Source organism: Sturnira hondurensis, unplaced genomic scaffold (genome assembly GCF_014824575.4).
Source record: "Sturnira hondurensis isolate 20B ecotype Veracruz unplaced genomic scaffold, ASM1482457v3 Scaffold0025478, whole genome shotgun sequence".
NCBI classification, from domain to species: domain Eukaryota; kingdom Metazoa; phylum Chordata; class Mammalia; order Chiroptera; family Phyllostomidae; genus Sturnira; species Sturnira hondurensis.
In genome coordinates this window covers 134,966-159,134 of record NW_028098109.1, presented here as the reverse complement: position 1 = coordinate 159,134, position 24,169 = coordinate 134,966, and the positions used below count along the sequence as shown (strand labels likewise).

The following is a 24,169-nucleotide window of genomic DNA, read 5'->3' as shown; positions in this document are numbered from 1 at the left end:
CATGGGTTCAGTTTCTGATTTGGGTGTGTGCAAGTGGCAGCTGATTGATGTTTCTCTTTCTCTCTCCCTTCCCCCTCAGTAAACAATTAATTAATTAAATAGTTAATTAATTTAAAAAATTGAATGTCTGAAATATAGATCACAGTTGATTTTTTCAGGTCAAATTTCTGGTACTGGGTCTGCCTTATGTAGATTCAGATGCTCTTTTATTTCTGAAAAGCTTTCCTAAATTATAGATTTAAATATTAATTTGTTCCATTATTTGTATTCCTTTTTAAGTATTCTCATTATAAACACGCTGGATTTCTTTTGCTGGTCTTCCTTCTTAAACACTTTCTTTCTGACCCTTTTTACTGTTTTATCTCAACTTCACTCTCTATTGTTGCACAGTTCTGCTTCATTGCTCTTTATTAAGTTTTGATATGAATCAATTATTCTTTATGACATTTTAATTTTATGTTCATTTCTAATATGATTTTATTGTTTTTCTTCTGTTTTATTGTCTTGGGTTAATCAGCTTTTGCTTGACCAATGTTTTTGTCTGTTTTATTTCTTAGTTTTGAAATTTATATTTCAACGATTTTTTTCATATCTTCATATGCTTACTAAGGAAATTTTATTTTTTTAACTATTTTGTTACAGTTTTCTTTTTTTGGTCTTTTTTTAGTGGTGGAAATTTTTATTAAATACTTTTTAAAATTCTCATGTTCTGCTTTATTTTTATGAATTTTTATCTATTCAGTAGATATTTACTGAGCACCTACTACTGTCATTTGTTTTTCATTACTTTTTTAAATTTTAAAATTAAATTTATTGTAGTAGCTGGGTGTAGATTAATAATATTTTCATCTTTGAATTTGTATAATCATGGCTGGCAGCTAGGGGGTAGTTCTAAGCTCAGTTATAATGCTCTTCTTTCTGTATGACAGGTATTGTTACCGAACAGAGGTCCAAGGGGGATGTAATATTTGGGCCACCCAGGGATGCCAAAAACTTCCACAGAACAACAGGGGCCCCTCCCAAGGATGATATACAAGTACCTACTGGGCTTGTCTGTCTGTTGCCAGTTGGAAAGACATCTCTCAATGCCAGAGATTTGTGAAAAGGAAACAAAACGTTTATTTAATGCTATTTAGGTCTAACGTAGTGACCTGATGTCCCCACAAAAATATCAAAGTACTTTAGGGTAACCACAGACACCCACAGCACTCCCTTCCCTGTTTCGTTTCCTTTTCACCTTTCCAGGCATGACTAGGCGGCTGATGCCCTCAAGAATGCAGAGAAATCCTCAGAGATGGGGAAAATTCCAAAGCCTCACTCTCTCGCACCTGAGGGGGTCGGTCTGCCACAGACAATTATCGTCCCACTGGAGTCACCAAAAACTGTTACCAAGCAGAGGTCTAAGGGGGGGCAATATTTGGTCCACACAGGAATGCCCCCCCAAAAAACCTGTTAAAGAACAGATACACCGGGGCCCCTGGACTCCAGAGGATGGTATACTAATACCATCTGGACCCCCTACTAGGCCCAATCATTGCCGCCAATTGTAAAGACATCTCTCAATGCCAGAGATTTGTGAAAAGGAAACTAAATGTCTATTTAATGCTATTCAGACCTAATTCCTTCATTAAAATATCAAAGACCTTTAGGGTATATGCACACGCACGCGTGCATACACACACACACACACACACGCGCGCGCGCGTGCATACACACACACACACACACACACACACACACACACACCTCCCTTCTTCCCCTGTCCTAACTCCGGGTACTGTAAATTAGGAAAGAGCACACATCTGTTTTCCCAGGCCGCTGGTATCCTCAGCTGTGTTGACATCCAGGCAGGATCTCCAAATAATCCAAAGTCATGTGGCACCTTCCACTGGCAAGAGTTCTTTGTACCAAGTTCCAGTCAAAGTCTCTCCTCCTTTCCAGGCCACTTGGCCAAAGGGAGCACCCCAAAGCCATGTGGGCCTCTTCTACCAAAGCTGCAGGGGTCCGCACTCCACCAAAAGCACGTGTCTTTCTCTTCATCTGGCTGCAGGGATCTCCATTCTGGCAAAGCTGTGTGGTTTTCCCTCTCACCTGGGAAAGGGGATCTGCACTCTGCCCAAAACCGAATGGCTCTCTCTCCAATGGCTACTGTGTCAGCATTTAAATCCCCGCAGAAGTCCTCCTTCACAGCCCCATTTCCAACTCCTCCCACAATTGGTTACACCTGCCAGGACTCCTGAAGTATTTCAAGTTTACTGGGCTGCCATTGTGAATCTGGGCAGGTGTGTCCCCATGGCGTGGAGCCAATCAACTCCAAGCTCTCACACAGGGGCTGTAACTCAGGGGACCAGACCCAGTTACATCCTGGGTAGAAGCCACTCCCTTCTCCCTGGCTCAAAGCATGGCCACAGCTATTTAACATATCCATGAAAACAGTTAAAGGTTATAGATATGTTAAATGACCATTCCAGAGGTTAGCTGAAAAACTGTTACTGTGCAAAACAGCTCTCAATGGCCCTGCTCCATTTGTCTCTTCCCCCAACTGACACCTGGGGGGGGGGTGAGGACATCTCCATATTTCCTGGACTCCCTGAACTCTGGATCCCATTCCAAATTCTTTTCTGAGGCCCCACCTCCTGGCTGTGCCCTATTACAGTATGGTTTCTTTATTGGAGGATTTTTGTGATGCAGTGGAGGCTGTGGAGTGGCCTGCCCAGGAAGGGAGCTAAGCGGTGAAGCAATAGGATGAATGTAATGGCTAATGGCCTGCCCAGGAAGGGGGCTCCCAGCTGAGTCAACAAGATCAAGGAGAGCAAGTAACTAAGTAACTGGGAAGTAAGAACAAAGAAATTTGTAGTAACTACTATCAGCAGTTCTGCTTTCTTACTTTCGCACCAGACGTAACAGTCAGAGTGGCAGACCGCCCCTCACCCTATATAAGCAATTGCTGCCCACTGATTAGGGCCCAGAATTTGGAGACTGACTCCTCTGGGTCCGCGCGGGGAAAATAAAGTTCCACTCCATAGACCTGAAAGCGGCTGAGTAGTTTTCTGTAACATTTTGGTTCCCTGACAGGGAACGACTCGGGCGAGCAGGCCTTTTTTTTTTTGCCTCCGGTGAAGGCAGCGCGGGAGTGACCGAAAGGGAGCCCGGCGGCGGAAGGGAAGCTGATGCCCTGGTGATTTTGATTCCTGGACACCCCGGGCTTAGCGGAAGTCATCCTCCGGACAGCTCTTCGACGGGGGCAGGCGGGGTGCGGACTGGAACTATCCGGACCTGAGAAGGCACCGATCGGTAAGTGCTCCAGGGACCAGAGCCTGAGACCAGGCCCAGCCCTTGGGGTGGAAGGAGAGACTGATCACCTCTCAGGCAGGCAATTAGCCGTAAGTCCTCTGGAGGCCAATTGGCCACCTGGAAGGGGAAATGTATCCCTACCTGGGCAGTCCTATTAGGGCAGGAATGTATAAACTCTTGGATGTTTGTCTGTGTGTTTGTGGGAGTGACTGTGTTTGTGGCTCCATGGATGACGACAAACCTACGGAGCAAGAGTGGGCCCCAACCTGCGGTTCCTCAATCTTTCATATGGCATAAGGGCTGGGAGTTTAACCCAGATTCTACGCGGGCAGCCTTAGCTAAGACAGACACAAGCACCTCTGGAGAAGGGAGGCCAGGCCAGGCGGGCAAACGAAAACCCCTTCCCTCTGTTTGTCTGGGCCGTTCTGGGAGGATCACCATGGGCGGGGGGGGGGGGGGGCGGACCTTCCACTGTGTCAGACTGCATGCTGCAAAACTCTGACCGATTCAGGGGCCAGGAACCGAGCATGGATGACGGTCAGTTAGAGGTCTTTTGCACCACATTTGGAGTAGGCTGGCCCCCCTGAAGGAACACTGAACTTAGGTATAATTAGGGCAGTCCACCTCATAGTAACAGGCAAGTCAGGACACCCTGATCAGTATGTTTACATAGACCACTGGCAGGAATTAGTGCAGGACATGCCGTCAGTGTGCAGGTCAGAAGCCTATGACAGCAGGAAAGGCTAGCGGTAGGCGAAAAGTGGAGCAATCCAGTGTCTTAGTCACCCGGTCAAGAGAAACACGCCCCCCCCCCAGCCCTTTTTCAAAGAGAGCCAGGGGAAGACCCGGCTATTGGTCTGCCTCCCCTATATGCTCTTAAAACTCTCTGCCAGACCCGGGGAAGCGAAGACCTTCGTCTGTGACCTGGATTCTGGCTCCTGCTGGTCTCTGGCGGCAGAGAAGAGACCCTGTTCAAAGGGGTCAGCCTCTCTAAAATATGCCCCAGTATAACAGAGCAGTCGCCAGCAGGCAGTGACATCCCCCCCCCCCACCCCGCACTAGAGGGACGGGAGGCGGCCCAGGCCCACATGGCCCCCTGCACCTGGTCCTGCTAAATGGGTCGCCAGGGAGATGAGCAGTGCTACCCGAGCCGAGCCCCTGTGATTGAGCCAGGAGCGAGCTGTGAAGACCTCCTGGGCCTGCGCTGGTGGCCCCAGCAGTGGGTCCTTTAGGAAACCAGATACCTCCCGGGAGCAGGGAGCCACCAGATTGCCTAAGAAAGGAAATAGTCCGGCACACCGGAGCATGGAACGAGACCAATGCACCTACTGCAGAGAGAAAGGGTACTAGAAAAGAGAGTGCCCCAAAAGGAAAAAGAAAAAGCCCACTGGCAGGCGACAAAGACCAGGGTTACAGGTGCCTACTGTCCTCAGCCTAGCTGGCTTAGACCCAGACCAGACTGCCACAGGGCTTTAGAAACTCTCCCACTCCCCTCGTTGAGGCCCTGGCCAGAGATCTAAAATCATTCAGAGAAGGAGACTGATCCAGTGTTACTGCGGTGTGTAGATAACCTCCTTTCAGCCGCACCAACCTGAGACCAGTGCTGGGAGGGCCCTTGCCAGCTGTTCGAACTGCTAACCAAGACAGGGTACTGTGTCATTAAAGAAGGGGCAAGCCAGCAATCTAGTGAGGCAGTGCCACAGCCTCACTCATATGGGCAAGACATCCCCAGAAAACCTGTTAAAAAGGTACTTTTACCTCCCTAACCTGGCTGTGATCTGTGCCTCTGCAGTGATGCAATGTGTTATGTGTGCCCAGAACAATGTGGCAGGGCACCCAGGAATAAAGTCAGGAATACAGCACTCGGGGAGGCAGCCATTTGAGCACTTGCAAGTGGACTTTTACTGAAGTCAGACCCAGCCGAGGGTATAAGTACCTCTTAGTCTTCATCTCCACCTTTTCTGGGTGGGTAGAAGCCTTCCCCACCAGGACTGAGAAAAGCCGAGAAGTCACCCAGGCCCTGATGAGGGAAATCATCCCAAGGTACGGATTGCCCCTGACTATGGGGAGTGACAACGGTCTGGCTTTCTTCTCAAACATAATGCAGGAGGTAACAAGGCTCCTCCATATCACATGGAAATTGCACACTGTATACTGACCCCAGAGCTCAGGAAAAGTAGAGCTTATGAACCGGACTCTCAAGGAAACTCGAGCTAAGTTCCATGAGGAGACTGGACTATCTTGGACTGATTTACTGCCGCTGGCACTACTTAGAGTTAGAAATGCCCCTAACCCTTCAGGCTACACCCCGTATGAGTTAGTCTTTGGGAGACTTCCTCCCATCCTCAGAATAGATAAAGGGGGATCCCAGACCTCCCATGGTGATGTTGCCTTCTGGGGAGGTGAGGCCCACTATGGCTTCTCCTGCCCTGCAAGTGGGAGAAGTCTCCACCATGGATTTGCAGCCTCTGCGAGTGGGCTCTGCTCACCTGCTGCACCAGGGACCTTGGGGGCCTCCAGGGCCTCCTTAGCTCTGGAGACTGGAGCCAGAGCCTTGGGGCTGCCAAAGCAGGTGGGTGGAACCAGAGTCGGGGTGCTGCCATTTTGGGTAAAATGGATGAGCCACGTGTGTGCTCCACCCACGGAGGACAGAGCATTCATGGACGTTGCCATCTTGACAACCCCATGTGCATCGGTGCCACCATCTTGGAACTGGATAAGGCTTCTTCTCAGATTATGAGCTGTATGCTGCTGCTGTGTGGACACTGCAGCAGTCAGGTTCTCTGTGTAACTGGTTCTGATAGAAATGGCTTTGGTTTTGAAGGTCATGAACTGAGGTCCAAGGCTGACCATCTGATTTATAGGGTGTTTGCAAGGTCTAAGCTTCAGAAAGGTGCAAAATGTCCCTGCGAATCTAGGGACTTTTAGTAGAAGATGCCTATAGTGCTAGGGACTTTTAGCTGCAGATACTGAGTTCAAGTGCAGTCCTTCCCAGTGTGGGAAAGGAACAGGGATTAAAAGTGAATTATGGATAAATCTAGACAGGTGAAAATGTTATAGAAGGTATAAGGCATGGAGATGCATCTTGATGGGTATTAGAAGGAAAAAGATTTTCCTTCAAGCTTTGTGTTTTTCTCCCTACCTGATCCCTTCAGAATTTGGCATTCTGAAGAAATGAATGATGATGTAATGTTTCTTTGCATAAAATCAATAAGACCAGTCATTAATAGTGGTTTTGTTAACCAGGACTTTGACTGGAATGTCACAGCTGAAGGAGGCATGTATGGGTTCTGGTCATTACCAGAAAGCTCAGAGGAACTGGGATTAACCTGTGAAGCTAACGAAAGCCCACGAGAAAAGCCTAGTACTTTGGTTGGTTGTGTGGTTTGAGCCAGTCTTTCCAGGGAAGGAACAAAGGTTGCTTTCCTGAAAGATGGCTAAAAAGGCACCTGTAGGCACAATGGAGGCCCAAGGATTTGAGTGAAATGACTGGTACAGGCGAAGCCAGATGGCAGATGTGTGGCTCTGCTTCTGTGCCCCAAGGGGCGGACTGAGAAGTCAATCTAAGGGTTCCCTGTGCGAATTCCAGCAAAGCGGACTTAAGGATCAGAAGTGATCCAGGCTGCTCTTGGTGTGTTTATGCAAAGGAACAGTCAAAATCAAAAGCGGGGCCCAAAGTAGTCCCTGTAATAATAGTGAGAGTGATCTTAAGGAGAAAAATTACAGTTTAAGGAAAATCACAATGCTTAGTATTGGACATCAGAATGACGCAGCTAACTGTCTTGAAAGTTTGTTTTTATTTAAAAGTTGAAACCACGTTTGTGATGCCACCAAAGATGTACAATTTACAGGTGCAGAGGACCTGTCAAATTGCCACTGTAAATGTCATTTCAAGAAGGACTTTGCAATGGAATGTCTTTGTAAAAGACAGTCTCACAGGCGCAGAGACTGGTTTGGGGATTATTGTGTGAATTAACCTGTGTGTTTTGTTTTCATAGGGCATATGCCTATGACCTGCCTATGCCTATAGATGATTAGTTACAATATAGGCCTCACTTAAGGAGCCCATCTTCATCGTCACCCTCGAGACTCAACAGTTTGACTGAACTAAGTAGTTAGGTTGATAAAGGTTTGGGGTGGTCTGTGGGCTTCACTTTAGAACTGATTTTCCCTTTTCTGTCTTGATAGCTTGGATGGAAGGGCTCAGAAATCTGAAAGGAGGAAAATCCTAATGTATTCCCCTCAGCCCGAGTGAAGTATAGTGGGCCACAGGAGCCTTGGATAGGTGTAGCATGCCTTGTACGCCTTCCTCCAGATAAGCAATTCTTTACTAAAGTCCCCGCCTTTGTCATTTAATAGTTATGATTTAATTGTGCTTCTGATTTCTTGCCTAATCTCTCACCTCCAGCATATGACCTGACCAGAAGGCCAATGGTCCAGTAATGCCGGCCTTTGGACACTAAGCCTGCTACTTCCTGATGACAGCCAACTGACCAGGACCCTGTAAGGTCCTTCCCCTTGCAGGAAGGACTCCCTCCGTGCTGCACCCCACCTCCTCTTTCAGGGTACCCCTGACCCCAAGGATAGGTAGGATGACTTCCATGTCTAGCTGGAAGTAGTTACAAGAAGATGAGACCTTTGTCCATTGTCCTTTATATGATTCCAGAAGGAAAGAGGGGTCTCAGAACCCCTCCCTGATAGTAAATCACAGGAGGAGATAAATGATGAGAAAAAACCTCATTAATGCTCTGAATCCAGGGAAAGGGGGAACCTGTACATTCCTAGGAGAGGAATGTTGCTCCTATGTAAATCAGTCAGGGGTCATAGCTAAGAAAGTTTTAAAAATCAAAGAGAATATAAACCACTACACCAAAGAAACAGAAAGTTAGAATTAGAGAAATTGAGGAATAAATCCTCAAGCCTGGCTCCAGTGGCTACTTCCCTTTCTAGGACCCCTAATTATTATCTTAGATTTAAGCTTCGGCCCCTGTATCCTGTGGATCATAATCCAGAACTTAGAAGCAACAGTTACCCGAAGGGCAACTGCCAGGATCCTGTCCCTCCAATGATACCATTATCAGACATTACAACAGCCCCCTGATATACAAGAATGAGCATAAATTGATGCTAGAGAAATCAACAGCACTGTTAAACATCAAAAGGGGAATATAGTGGCCTGCCCAGGAGGGGGGCTAGCTGCTGAATCAATAGGATGAATGTAATGGCTAATAGTCTGCCCAGGAGGGGGCTCCCAGCTGAGTCAGGATCAGAGAGAGCAAGTAACTAACTGGGAAGTAAGAACAAAGAAATTTGTATTAACTCCTATCAGCAGTTCTGCTTTCTTGCTTTCGCGCCAGAAGTAACCGTCCCAGTGGCAGACCACCCCTCATCCTATATAAGCAATTGTTGCCCACTGATTGGGGCCCAGAATTTGGAGACTGACTCCTCTGGGTCTGCATGTGCGTAAAATAAAGTTCCACTCCGTATACCCGAAAGTGGCTGAGTTGTTTTCTGTAACAGCTGTAGTGGGTCGGATTGATGACCTTACATATTGACATATTTTTGTTTGGTCCTGTAAGGTGATACTTTTCCCTCTTGCTTCTTTTTTCCTTTGCTGTGTGTTTTAAAAAATATTCAACTCTCTCTTTCCTCTTTTGCCATTTTGTATCTCCAAAGAGTTCCTTTTCCAAGACTATGTCCTTGAGTCATACACACAATTTTAAGTAACTTCCTTAAAGGTTGACCTTCCAGAAAAACTTGAGAAATTTCAAACTTTGGTTGAAGGGAACTGAAGTTTCTGCCACTGCCTGCCCCTCCCCCCACAAGCTGTACCTTTTGGTTATTAAGAAACAGATGACTTAGAAAGAACTTTGCCTCTCCTCCCACCATCCCCTTCCTGACTAAGAGATTCAGATGCAAAGACCCTTTTCAGAAAGGAAATCTTAGAATGTTTGCCTTAGCCTAATTTTAATTGAGTACATGGATGGGAGGGCTCCAAGCAGGAGTCTGGTAACTAGATTACCCATCGAAGGTCCCATTGAATTGAGTCCCATCGAAGGAAGAATTTTTCCTCTGAGTGTGTTCTGTTTTTCCTCAACTACCTGTAAATGGCCCATTTTCACTTCTGAAATCTAAGATCCCATTGCCTCCCTTTTCTCCTTTGTCCACATAACATATATATCCAATTTTGCCTCCCTGTCTTTGGAATTTTCATGCTTATGTGAATTCCCTGGAATTGAATATTAAAATTTTTATTCTGTTAATCTGTCTCTATTAATTTGATTATTAGCCCACATAGAAGTTGAAAAGTGAGGGGGAATATTTTTGTAGCCCCAACAGGGTAAACTTTCATTTTTTGCAATGATTTTAGACCTATCTTAAGCTTCCTGCTAGCTTTTCTTCTCTTTCACGCAGTGTTTCGTGGATTGTCCTTCCTCCACACAACAGCATGTGGTGGTAGCCTAATAGATAGCCCGTTGTGATCTTTTTATTTTTCTGATTTGCAAATATTTAGGAATATGGTTGATTTGATAGAGGATTTAAGAATTGGACAATTTTAGTTTAAGGTAAATATTTATAAGCCTAGCAAGTAATGTATATATTAAAGTTTTTATTTCAGAAACTACAGATAGATAAGGCCCACCCTGGCTCCTGGGAAAATAGCTGACCTTCTGGGGCACTGCTAAAGATTACCACCTAGGGACAAGTGGAGGCATCCGGGCCATTGTATTCCAGGGAGAGACAGATGACCACCCATCTCTGGGAATAGCTAACTGCTCAGGACAAGAATGCTGCAGTTTTCTTTCACCTAATTCTCCATGAATTTCAAAACCCCTTACTGCGCCTTGTTTATTCCCTGTTATTAAAAGACTATCCCCGAAAGAAAAAGGGAAGACAGTTCTTTTGGATGTGAACCCACTGCCTTCTCAGATCATGAGCCATTTGAATAAAGCACCCATAAAGATTTAATCCCTGTCATTGCTTATTGGGTTTGGTAGTGACAGGAAGCCCTAATGCCAGTGTCTTTTCCAGTTTCAGTTTTCCAAATTTGATGGTGGTATTGTGTAATTTTATTTGATTTCTGTTGTTCTTTCCTATTGGGTGTGGGGATGGTTGTGTTACCAGATTTGGATTTAGAATGATACTATTTTTGATCACCCATATATTTTTAAGGGACAAACTGGCAAAATGAAACAGTAAAAGACAAAGCATACCTTCTAATGCATATTATTTTCAGTAATCTTACATAAGTTTTGAGCCATAGAGTAGTACAATTCTCAGAGCTGAGCTGGTAAAATACTTCCCCTTTGATATTAATGAGTCATTAAAAAATAAAGACAAAAACAGATATTCTGAGAATACTATGTAGAAAATGTCTTTAACATAATCTATTATCACTATATATTTAGAAGAGAAGAAATACTTTTTATGTTCCAAGAAAGATTTTTTTGGGGGGGATTTGAGAACGAAGTACACTTTTAGTATCATTCCTGTCTAGTCCAATTCCATCATACACTCTAGGGAGTCTATTTCACTCCTTTGTGAGATGAGCATATCAGCAATCAAATTCAAACTGAGGTCTCAAATTTTCTAATAAAGATCCTTTGTAGTTTTATATAAGTGACTTTGATCTTTATACATATTAGCTAGAAACAAAATTTAAGTTAAAACAAATATGATATAGAGGTGGCAGAAAATCAAAGGAAAAATTAAAACCTCTCTAAAATTAATATATCAAAACTTTCATTGCCTGAATTTTTATTGTGATAAATGTGACCTTGCATTTATGTTACTAATTAATTTGTTATCCCCTGTGTCCTTATAAAAACATAAATTGTGTATCCCATGAAGTATAGCTGTTATTGATAATTTATTATGTGATAATCACTCTGCTAACATTTAAAAAGGCTACTAAATATATTTATTAATATGATGAGCCCTTTCACCTTTTTTTGTATGAGACAGTACTAGGTATGTACACTGCTCAGAATATAGGGGTAGGAGTATGTTTCTGTCACTGCCCCATTGTAAGGCAGCCATCACTGTTTACAGATGACACTGAGCAATAGAGTATCTATGTATGATCTTAATATATTATGAAATGCCTGTTTTACCTTTTGAAGTCTGTTATTGATTTATTTAATAAGTACTATACACACATCCAACTTCTTCTGCCACATAATTTTCTTTATTCTTCATTTTCCAGATGATACCAGCAAAATAATTATGAGTGCTTACCGAAATACCTGACACAAATTTGTGATGTAATTTAATATTGAAAAACTAATAAAACTGTACTTACCATAAAGGATTGCAAGCAGAGACAGTGGCATGACAAGTAGTCCCACTAGCATATCTGCGATGGCTAGGGACATTAAGAAGTAATTGGTGGCATTGTGCAGTTTCTTTTCCAAGCTTACTGCCAAGATAACGAGAATGTTGCCACTTATTGTCAGGATTATTATTATGACGATTGGAAGTGCTGGCCAGTTTTGTACCCCGTCTGGGAATTTGAAGCGTCCACCATCGGAGGTATTGAAAATGTCAGTTACTATGGCTGCAGCTGGGCTCACGGAAATATCACATTGCCAAACCAATAGGCCAATTAAGGGCATACTGAAAATAAGAAAAACAAAAGTCAGGTACCTATTATACATGGTGGGTCAAAAATAGGTTTACAGTTGTGGGTATGTGAAACACAAAGTTTATTCTTATATATTAATTAATTATTGTGTTATTTTCCATATCAACTATAAATCTACTTTTGCTCCTGCCTGTATTGCTTAAATACACTAAATTGTCTATACGAAACAATTGCTTTTCCTTCATTATGACTATCATCATTTCTCCTCATAATAAACCTCAGTATATTTTCTATCCAAAGAATACTTTGTATTGTATGCTTATTATGAGTCAGGCACTCAGCTTACCAAAATATGTATCTATCTCATTTGACTTCATACAACCTCATGAGGTCAGTGTTGATTTATATCCTTTATGTAGATGAGGAGACAAGTTCAGAGAGGTCAAGTAACTTTCTTTCTTTTTTTTTTAGTAACTTTCTTAAGACAGTATAGCCAGTAAGTGGCAGAAAAGTCCATACTCAGGTTTCACTTATTTCAGAGCCGGTATTTTAAACTTTTAATCTATGCAAATATTCTGAAACCACAGTATATTGCTGTAATGGTCTATTCTTTATATTTTAAAAATATTCACTTTTTCTAGATATCATTTAAGACAACTGAAAACAGAATGAGAATACTTACTTTTAAGTATCCAGTACCATGGAAGAAAATTAGAAATTGCTTTTAAAATCCAAAAATGAGAAGTATGTTGCCATCACATCAGCTTCAGGCAAGATTTTGAAAGAGATACAGTGGGTTTTGGCAATGGCACATGTTCATCATTTTAAAATAACTCTTCTTAATTTCTCACAATCCAGAGTGACTTTATGCTGGTTCATACTTTCTTAATATCTGTGCTAGAAACTTTCCTATTACCTGACATTCTCCTCATTTCTGTCTTATATTTTCTGGACCCTGTTGTGGCTAGAAAATGATTTGTGTTGATGATTAAATCTTATGTGTTCACTGCTTTCCTATGCTGGGAGTCATTTAGAAGGTACATTTCTCATGATAGTACTTTGGTAGATTCTACCAGTAGGAATTTTAGGCCAGGTTTGCAGATTAATGCAAGAGTGTGGTTATGTTTTGCACATTCCAAGTTAATTTCTCCTGATGGTGATATGAGATTTATCCAAATTATATACATTAAGTGTCTTTTCAAAGTGTAAGTTTTTAACATGTCTAATAAAATTAACATTTATTTTAATAAAATAGATAAGAAATACAAGCATATTCAAGATTTCCTGCTTAAAATCAAGGGTTATCACCTGTGCATGAATGTCTTATGTGTATTCTATAATATGTTCAGTAATAGTTATTTAATTAATATTAAGCAGTGACTAGACTATATGTAGTGGTTATTGTTTACAGGGGAGAAAATTTCCTGTACAGGTACAATATGTGCTGAACAATTTTGTATGCACAAGGTTGAAGGAATATTCTTTCTGGAATTGGGGAGATGGAACATATGACATTACAACAACTGGAGTTCTATGAAGTCTTTACCTAAATGTCTTTATTTTATCATCTCATTCTATTGGTTTTTGAATTTAAAATATTAACTCTTTTTAAGACATTTTATTTATTTATATATTTTTAAAGATTTTATCTTTAGAGAGGAAGGGAAGGAGAGAAGGAGAGAAATATCAATGTATGGTTGCCTCTCGTGAATCCCCTGCTGGCAACTGGCCTGCAACCCAGGCATGTGCCCTGACTGGGAATCGAACTGCGATTGTGTGGTTGGCGGCCCGAGCTCAATCCACTGAGCTACACCAGCCAGAGCTAAAATATTAACTCTTTACAGGGCAATTACACTTGTGATTTGATTGATTCATTCCTTATTATGAATCATCACAGAGACCCACTGTAGTAAAACTAGATAATTGTGATTTCAATAATCATATCTATACTATTATACATACACACATGCACATACACCATATCTTCTGAATCCAAACTATAACACTCTGACTGAAAATGTTTGGAATTATGTAAACTTAAAATATTATAATAATTTAATAGCATATTAAAATGATTTCTCTTAATATTTTGTTAATATACAATGTATTTTAAGATAATGAAGAAATCATGACATTATTTTTACTTTATCATTTTACCAAAGATAGAAAATTAATACTTTAGACATCTAGCGTAAATTACTTTCTCATTAGTCAAAGCTAACATATTGTAAGCAACATGGAGCAAGGAGACACACACACTAATTTTAATCAAACGATAAGAAGTAAGCAGTAAATACTTTAAAAAGTATGTTGTATTATTTTCCTGGGATATTAAAAAAGTAAGGTAAAATAATATATGATTTAAATAATTTATATTATAATGAATTTGTGATTGATATGAATAGAAATTATTGAATAAGGGACCAGCTAAATAGAAGCAAGTTATTTCCTCTCAGCTTTGATTGCTTTGTCATTTTATCTGTAGCACTTTGCATGTGGCCAATGTCAAGGCTATATGACCTCAGTAATTTTTTGGACCATTTACTTAACCTCTCACAGCATTAGTTGCCTCATATGTCCAATGAGGATGATTTCTATCACCTGATTATTGTGAAAAATAAATGATATGTTTAAAGTCCTGAAAATTGTGCCTTTGTCATAATAAGCCCTCGGTAAACATTGGAGCTTACCTTCTTTCTGCCTTCAAAGGTAAAAAAGTATTTTCTGGTAACTATACCCCAATTCATGTATTTTAAATTTGTCAAGAACTTAAGTCCTGATTTTATTTTAAGACCTACCTATTTATGCCTAACTAAGCTCAGATAGTAATTTTAAATCTTGGGTTTTTTCTGGACTAAATAATAATAATAATAATAATAATGTACTTCTGGCATTAATTTTTCCCTTTTAAGTTACATGGTGATCATCTCAAATAATTCTACAAGACTTCATGCTCACAATAATATACTGCACCTTCAATTGTCATTTGCAAAGCCAGAAATAATATATTTATCCTTAAACTACAGAATGAGAACCTAACAGAATATGCAGTACAAATTCACATTTTTAAAAGGAAATAGTGAAAACATCTGAATCTTTTCATATTTCTCTAAAATAGTGCAGGAATAGAGAATAAAATTGCACATAACAAAACACATAAAAACTATGTCCAACTGTGAAATTTTTAATTTGAATATCTTAGAACTTTAGGGTAGAAAACTACTTTAAGTATACCTCTATTGGTCAGATATCTATAAATATTATTAAAGAGACCTTAAAACAAATACTGAACTACTGAGGAACTTTATAAAATCTAAATACACATATCGTGAATTATAAAATAAAGTAATGGTGCTGGTAAAGATCCTGAAAGAATATTTACTTTAGTTCCCTGGTTTCAATTCAACTTAATAAATTGCTATTGAATATTATTCATGAGCAATTATTGATATATTAATTTTATAATAAAACTTGGTTGTATTATAATTGAATATAATTTCCAATATTCACATGTTTAGTAAAATACATATAGTCCTTTTACAAAAAGGAGTAATTTAGGTCTTGCTCCTAAAGCTGATATGAATTGTTATTAAGCCTGCAGAAGTCTCATAAAATACATGCCCCCAAATCACAAGTTCTGTTAGGACAGTGCCAATAATTTGTCCTTTGCTACAAAATTTTAATGAAAATATAATGTTACAATCTTAGTAGATAAACAAAATGATAATTTAAGAGTCTGAGTATACTTTAAATCTACTGAGTTTTTCTTTGGCCTATGACAACAAATATTATTAGAAGAAATGAATGGTCCCTGTTTCTCTTAATAGATGGACAAAAGTTTATATGAATTCCTTAATTTCATACCAGAATAATTTGGTACCTTTTAAAGTAGTCCTGTGTTTTGGTATATAGACCAATGGCCAAATACAGAGTTGACACAGGCACATATAATATTTGTCCTTTCATTTTCTTATACCTGACTTCTCTTTTCTTTATCACCGTCTACCATTTCCTTTTCCTTTCTGTTCTAGTTCTCTTGGAATCACACATCCATGAGACTACCATTACTATAATGTACAATGACATCCAAGATGATCTACAATGGTGCATACTGAAGAGGATCTGATGTTGATATACTTTACACCTACACTACTCTGTAAATTTTTTTTGAGTGAGCTCTTTGGCATGCATTATAGAGGAGATTGTGCAGAAGCAAGGCAATTCAAGGCTTATCCACTGTGTAGGTCAGAGTGTACAGAGCTCTGGATCTTTTTTCAATAGCCCATTTCTCAAAGAGTAGGTTTGGAAGAAACCAACCTCACATTTTACCAAATTAAAAGAAGATATGCCTCGATTAGATAATGTTTAGAACTGCTCAGTACTTCAATCTAATTATTTCCTTATCCCCTTTATGTTTACATTGTATTGATTTTAGCCACTGGGTCATTGTATCAAGACTTTCAAAGATGGCATTGTTTTAATCTTTCTAGCTACAACCCTCAACCTCTACTACTTGACTTCTGATCCATTCTTTTCCAACCTCAAATATTCTTTATAAAATCAGAAACATAAAGACATTTTATTTTCTTGGCTGTTAAGTTCATGCAGGAAGAAAAATGAAAGAACCTTTTCATTTCTGTGTTTTAACCATGGAAAGGCAATCATTGGCATTGGTATTATTTTTTAATGGCAGGTATTACCATATTACTTATTTGAATACATGAATGGCTGCGTTTAATCAGAGTTCAAATGACTTTTTCCCCTTTTATTTCCTTCCTTCCTTCCTTCCTTCCTTCCTTCCTTCCTTCCTTCCTTCCTTCCTTCCTTCCTTCCTTCCTTTTCTTTCCCTCTCTCTCTCTCTCTCTCTTTCTTCTAATTTTGTTGTTGTTCAAGCACAGCTGTCTCCATTTTCCCCATACCACACCCCCCACCCCAGCCATCCCAACTTCCACCTTCTATCCCATCCCCGGATCTATGTGTCATTTATTAGATTTTCCTGAAATAGATGTTCCATTTGTTGTCTTTGAATAGGAAACACCCATAATATTAGCCTATTGGAACAAAAGTCATTTATGTAGATTGAGGAAAGTGTAGCTGAATGGGTATATAAAATCCTTGTTAACATTTTTGAGTAAGCTACCATAAAGTTATCTTTAAAAAATAATAAATAATAACAATAAATAATAACATCCTTACAGGAACGAGTGCACTGCTTTCCTCAGGTTTCCCATGATTGCTTCAGGTTTAAGCAACCCAAATTTAAAATTGAGAAAAGGAAATTTAGATTAGATTCATAATGCCATTCTTTCTGGTAAGAAAAAAGAAAAAGAAAAGGAAAAGTAGTTAAGAGTTCAAATAATATATAACAACCAATTAAATAAACTTAAATATACTTATTAATAAGAAACAACCAATACTAAATTTGGCAAACAGGTAAGAATGTTATATAAAATAAGTGATAAAAAAGCAAAGAGAATAATTTTTTATTATTTATCAATATACAACCATCATACTTTTTTCTAAAATTTATTGTATACACTTTATATTCATATTCATTGTATACACTTTATTTCTACTTAATCTCCCCCTGTTAGAGGGCAGAGAGCTTCAAATCAGTGTTTTAAGAAAGAAATAAAGATTATATGTTTCTTTAACTTGCAAACCATTAGGGCAAAATTTGTGATCTAATTCAGTAGTACTAAAAAGTAAAAAGTTTTTATCTTATAGGAATATGGAAAACTAAAACAAGTTTTAAGCATTTTTATAAGTCGAACATATTTTGTACAACATTTTAAACTTTTTTCTTCAAAGTGAAGCTATCTGCATTTACACAGATAGCTTTATTTATACTTTTGTTTTAATCAACAATATTCTCCAGAGGGCAGAAACAGGTTTATAACAAAATTAATGAGTTCATTATGTTTAGTATATTAAATATATCAAAAACTCTCATGTATCAACTAATGAGTATCCAACAGATAGTATGTTATAGTCAGGAGACATGGAACAAATGCTGAAAGTTGCAAACAAAAAGTTACTTTCACTAGATGACTGAAAGAAAAACTTTTAGTTTGTTTTATTAAGAGGTGACAATGTATCATCAAACGTACTATGAAGGAAACATGACAAGTCTCCAAACAACTTATTAAAGAATTTTAGAGTGAATATCTTTGATTTACATAGGCTATTTTTCAAGGAGTCATTTGTTTCATTGCAAAGCCCCACCAAATATTTCCATAGCAGATTATTTATCACTTAGCATGCACTGTATTCAGTATGCTAAAATGTTGGCCAAGGTAGACCAGATGCAAATTTGCTGAGAATCTCTGCTGCACGCCTTGTGAAAATAACATCTTACACAGTGAAACATGTCACTCTCATCCTTTATATTGACATTGAAAAAATACTCAGTAGGGAGTTCTAGTGATGAACATAGAGATCCTTTGGTTTTTCTGTTTAGTGGTTCCTAACAGGGAATAGAATGGATAAACATCTCTGTTCTCTATCTTGTTTTTCTATTTTAGGATTGTGATTGTACTTTCTTCCCACACCAAACATCCAACTGTACTTGTTTCTGAGATCACAAGATATTGCAAAAGTCAGGATGGTGACATTTTCGATGAGAAAAATGTGTGTGTGTGTTGAGAGAACAAGAATATAATAGTTTGAGAACAAGAAACAACATGAAACAACCATTGTGTCTAATTTGGAAATTTTTGAGAACTACCATAAACAATTGTTGGTAATATTTTACAATGTTTTTAGTTACTTTTAAGAATTTGGAAATAAACTTTTACTAAAAATATGAACCTCCCTATATTTTCCATCTCATTTATTGGCAATATTATTCTAGTCACTCAAGCTACAAATTTAATTTATTCTCTCTTCTTATTTCTCAGCTTTCACTTGTAATTTCTATCAGTTCTGTCTACCAAAAAAGGTGTCTTAAAATCATTCTCTTAACTATAGTAATACATTAAATATGCCTCTGGTCTCCAGAAACCTTAAATATACTGAGGGAGAGATAGAGTGACATTAGCCAGACCACTTCTATCCCATAAAGTTCTACAGAACAACACACAAATTCTTTTTTTCTAGGATAACTGGAAATAAGTGACAGAAAAAATGGTAAAGGGGGACAAAATGGTTTTATTTTCTTCTTAGCCTTCAGTCAATATCCAAATATTTTCATTTTTTAATAATAAAATATAAAAATTGTTTTCAACTTTTATTTATCAAGTATCCAAAGAATAATATTTAAAGGTTTCGCAGTAAATTATACTTCATCCTACTAGATGATAACAAATCAGTTGGAATTGTTTTTGCCATTGTTCAATATGATAATCATCTCATAAACATTGTATTATTCATAATCTCTGCCATGGTAGAATCCCATTATTGTTACTGAAAATAATATATTTCATTAAAAATTAGTCAATTGTGCCATCATTTTTATATGTATGATTTCATGAGAAATATAAACAGAAATTAAACAAGTATTTATTTTCAGAGGTTTAATTTCATTAATTAAGAAGAGCCAAGTAATAGTCATAAAAGTACTACATTATATATATATATATATACATCTCCAATATATTAACTAAAATGCCTTAAAAGCAAAATAATCTTTTCTGTTAAAATATGCATCCTTTTAAAGTTAACTGAACCTGATAGAAAATGCCCAGGACTGGTAATAAGTTTAGAGATATGATATGCTAGACAGGCATAAATTATATAAGTTATATAAGTAAGTAATATTACATTACATGTTTCACCAAAAGGCCAGATCTTTGTAATGAAATTTTACAATGAGAAATATTCTGTAATTCAGTAAAAAAGAGAGTGTAAAACCTCTTAAAACTTTGGATAAGATAAATTAGTAAGAGAAACAAAAAAACATAACTAGGTAACTAATTAAATGCTCTGATGTGCATGCCTCTCTAACTCCACCAATTTCTCATAATGAAATTCTCATGGTTGTATGAATATAAAAAGAATATCTGTGAATTTAAGTATTCAAGCTTGAAAAGAATGATATTTTTTTAAATTTTGCATACTTTAATTTCAGAACAAAATAAAAATACACAACAACATCCAAACCCAATGTCAAATAAGAAGGGAATGCTTGAGGCCCTCATAACCTGCCTTAGGCAATAACAGGAGAAAAAACTCACTAAACAGCCAAGGAAATCAGGTGGGCTAGGATCACTCAGGGTTGCTGGGGAAGACATGAAGACACTATACAGAGGACACAAGGTCTGCAGGTAGAGAATCCTAATCTAGTTCTTCCAGGTGAGAGGCATCCTTATCACCCTCAAGGAGGGGGATCTTATCAGGAACAACAGCATTTGGGTTCTTTTGTTATCACTTCATCTTCATCGATCCCTAGACCTAGCTTGATCATGCAATAGATGTGGTTGGAGTATGTCTGGGGATCCTCATGCGAGAAGCCAGAAGAAAGCAGCACAGTTTCAAATAGCAACACCACAAGGTCCTTGACAGCTTTGTTATTCTTGTTTGCCTCTGCCTTCTTCCACAGAGTCTCCACAATGAGGTGGTCAGCGTTGATATCCAGGTGCTTTTTGGCCATCATGTAACCCATTGTAGAGTTATCACAGAGTGCCCGGGCTTTCATGATACACTCCATATTAGTCCAGCCATAAGTGCTAGTAACAATACAGTAGGGTGAAGACATGAGCCTATTGGAGATTATCACTTTCTCAACCTTCTTATCCAAGATCTCTTTCATGAGTTTGCAGAGATTCTCAAACTTGGTCTCTCTTCCATTTTCTTCTCATCTTCATCTTCAGGTAGCTCCAAGCCCTCCTTGTAACTGAGACCAAGCTCTTCCCATCAAACTTCTTGAGCTGCTGTACACAATACTCATCAATAGGCTCCATCATATATACTACTACCTCAAAGCCCGCTTCTGTACTTGATCCACAAAAGCAGAGTTGGCAACTGGCTTGTTGCCCTCACCAGTGATGTAATAGATGGACTTCTGGGTCTCCTTCATGCAAGAGACCTATTCCAAAAGAGAAGTAATTTCATCCCCAAACTGGGAGGTGTGATAATGCAGACGTTCAGAAAACTATCACTGATTGGTTGAGTCCTCATAAATTTGAAGCTTTAGGTTTTCAGAGAATGCCTCATACAATTTTTATAGTTCTCCTTGCCTTCCAATAGCTCAGAGAAGATCTCAAAGCACTTGACAATGTTTTTACAAATGACCTTCAAGATTTTGCCCTGTTGGAGAATCTCCTGGGAGATGTTCAGGGTCAGGTCCTTAGTCAACCACACTGAGGATGGAGTTGAGGTACTCTGTATCAATTCATCCCAGCTGTCCATGATGATCACATGGTAGACATACAGTTTGATGTTGTTCTTGTTGTTCTCAAAGAGGTCAAAAGGAGCCCCATGGTGAATGAATAGCAATGCCCTGAATTCCAACTGAACTTCTATACAGAAGTGTTTGACTGTCGAGTGATTTTCTCAGTCATTGCTAAGGCTCTTATAGAAGTCTCCATATTCCTCCTCGGTGATGCCATCAGGATTTCTGATCCAAATGGGCTTGGTTTTGTTCAGTTCTTCATGATCAATATATTTTGCTTTAATCTTCTTTGTTTTCTTTTTCTTATCCTTAGCACTATCATCCTCCTCATCTGAGCCCACATTTTCAATCTTGGGTTTCTCTTCATCATCTTTATCTTCTTTTTTTCTTTCTCTTCCTCTGCTTCATCATCACTGATTTCTTTCTCTAGTTCGTTCCCCAAATAAAGAGTGATGGGATAACCTATGAACTGTGAATGATTATTCCCCACTTCTTTGACCTCCCTCTCCTCTAAGCACTCTATCTGGTCTTCTTTAAGGTGAAGGATTATTTTGGTGCCCCAGCCAATGGTCAGCTCTCACAGTGAAGGAACCCCCAGAAGAAGACTCCTAGACATACTGCTCATCATCATTGTACTTTGTGATCACTACTACTTCTTCTGCCACCAGGTAGGCAGAATAAAAGCAAACACCAAATTGCCCAATCATGGAGATGTCTGCATCAGCCTGAAAAGCCTCCATAAACGCTTTTGTACTAGACTTGGCAATGGTTCCCAGGTTATTTACGAGATCACCTTTGGTCATGCCGATGCCTGTGTCTGCCAGAGTCCATGTGTGTTCCTGGGGATTAGGGATGATATCAATTTTCATTTCTTTACTACCGTACAACTTGGAAGGGTCACTAAGACTCTCATAGTGTATCTTGACCAAACCTTCAGAAGCATTACTGATGAACTCCCAAAGGAATATTTCCTTGTTAGAGTAGAAGGTATTGATGATGAGAGACACGAGTTGGGCAATTTCTGCCTAGAAAGCAAAAGTCTCTACCTCCTCCTCTCCATGGTGTACTTCCTCAGGCATCATGGAAGTGAAGAGATGCAAGTACTAGAGAGCAGGGACTATCTTTGGCTCACACACCACAAACTGCTTGAGCAGGATTGACTCAACAGAAAAGTGTGTTTTAATAAAATAAAGAAGAAATCACTTTTGGGATAGTAAAATAATTAAATTTTAATGAGAATTTATATGATTCTCATAGAAACCATGATAATGTAACAATATAAAATGTCATAAGAATATATGCACATATTTATATGAGTATATATACAAAATATATATAATAATTCTGTGTACTGTGTACAGAAAAACATTGATTAACCTGAAATCAATCAGCTGTCTTAAGAATGAAGAAAAAATCACAAATTAAAGCAACACTGAAATAAGTTTAGAATCAGCACACATTTAAGCCAGTCTCATTTCCTACTGTGCCATAAGTTACAAACTTATTCATGGTCCCTCAAAAGCACTGTAAAATCTTCAGGCATCAATAACAGTAATTACATTTGCTAAAGCAAAAAGGGGGACAAATATTAGTTTTCATATAGTTCTCAATAGTACAATGTTACCCGAAATATTGCAGAATAACCTCAATTAATATGAAATTTTAATTAAGCAATACTTACACCTGGAGTATTATATTTAATCAATGCTTATGAATCTATGCTTATATGTCAATATATGTCATGTGTCATAAAGCACATATCAAATACAGTGTGAACATTTGAAAACATTTGAACCAAAACAAGATCTCCAGTGTGTGTTCAGAAATAAATTTTAAACTATCAGTTTAAAATTTATCGGTATCAGTATCACAGAAATACTTAAATGTTATTATTAATAATCATGGTACAGTGGAAAACACCTTGGTAGAGAAAGGCTGGCATGAATTAAAAAGAGCAAAAGCTGTTCTGGACTCTTCTAACATGTCCTCAGGCTAGGTTTGGGAATTTCTTCATTTCACATCTATTTAGAGCTCTTCCTATTTATCTCTAAATTTTAAAATGACTATGATGGAATTTAAGATTTCTTTAGTACACATTTGCTGTTTTGACTTCATTTTTAAAATAAATTTTATTGATAGTGATATTACAGTTGTCCCATTTTTCTCCCCTTTATACCCCTCCATCCTGCACCCTGCCTCCCACCAGCATTCTCCCCCTTAGTTTATGCCCATGGGTTGTACATATAGGTTCTTTGGCTTCTCCATTCCTTATACTATTCTTAATCTCTCCCTGCCTATTTTGCACCTACCATCTATGCTTCTTATTCCCTGTATCTTTTCCCTCATTCCCCCTTCACCCACTTCCTGCTCACAACCCTCCATGTGATCTCTATTTCTGTGATTCTGTTCCTCTTCTACCTGTTTGCTTAGTTTGTTTTTGTTAAAGGGACTTATCTAGGAAAAAAAAGATGATCAAAAACATGAACAGTAAAATGACAACAAACTCACAACTATGGACAATCAAACCAAAAACAAACAAACAAAAAAAAACTCAAAACAAATACAATCTATTTTGACTTCTTTTTTCTTCTTAATGTTTTTTTAAGATTTTATTTATTTATCTTTAGAGGAGAAGGGAAGGAGAGAGGGAGAGAAACATCAGTGTATGTTGCCTCTGGTGCGTCCCCTGCTGGGAACTGGCCTGCAACCCAAGCATGTGCCCTGACTGGGAATCGAACCACAATACTCTTGTTCACAGGCCCGAGCTCAATCCACTGAGCTACACCAGCCAGGGCCTATTTTGACTTCTTATAGTGTTCTTTTAAAGGTTTTGCATGGGAATAAGTTTAAGTATGCTATACCTTTTCAATGATAATGTGATGATTCACTTGGAAGGATGTGAATTCTAAAGGAATATCTAAAGGATACCTAGTTTTCGATGTCCATTTACCAACCAAGTC

General features: G+C 38.7%; 1 protein-coding gene and 1 pseudogene across 1 annotated transcript in view; both read right to left on the bottom strand.

Annotated features, from left to right (window-relative positions):
* The window catches only part of HTR2C (5-hydroxytryptamine receptor 2C), a 137,986-nt gene extending 120,877 nt beyond the window's left edge, over positions 1–17,109 (bottom strand). The window contains exons 1-2 of the mRNA XM_037039741.1: positions 17,075–17,109; positions 11,597–11,910 (exon numbers count right to left, since the gene is read on the bottom strand). Coding sequence (XP_036895636.1) covers positions 11,597–11,910; positions 17,075–17,109 — 349 coding nt within the window. The remainder of the gene's footprint in view (positions 1–11,596; positions 11,911–17,074) is intronic.
* A 3,028-nt stretch (positions 17,110–20,137) lies between these two features.
* Positions 20,138–22,359, bottom strand: LOC118982605 (heat shock protein HSP 90-beta-like; annotated as a pseudogene).
* Between the last annotated feature and the right edge of the window lie 1,810 nt (positions 22,360–24,169).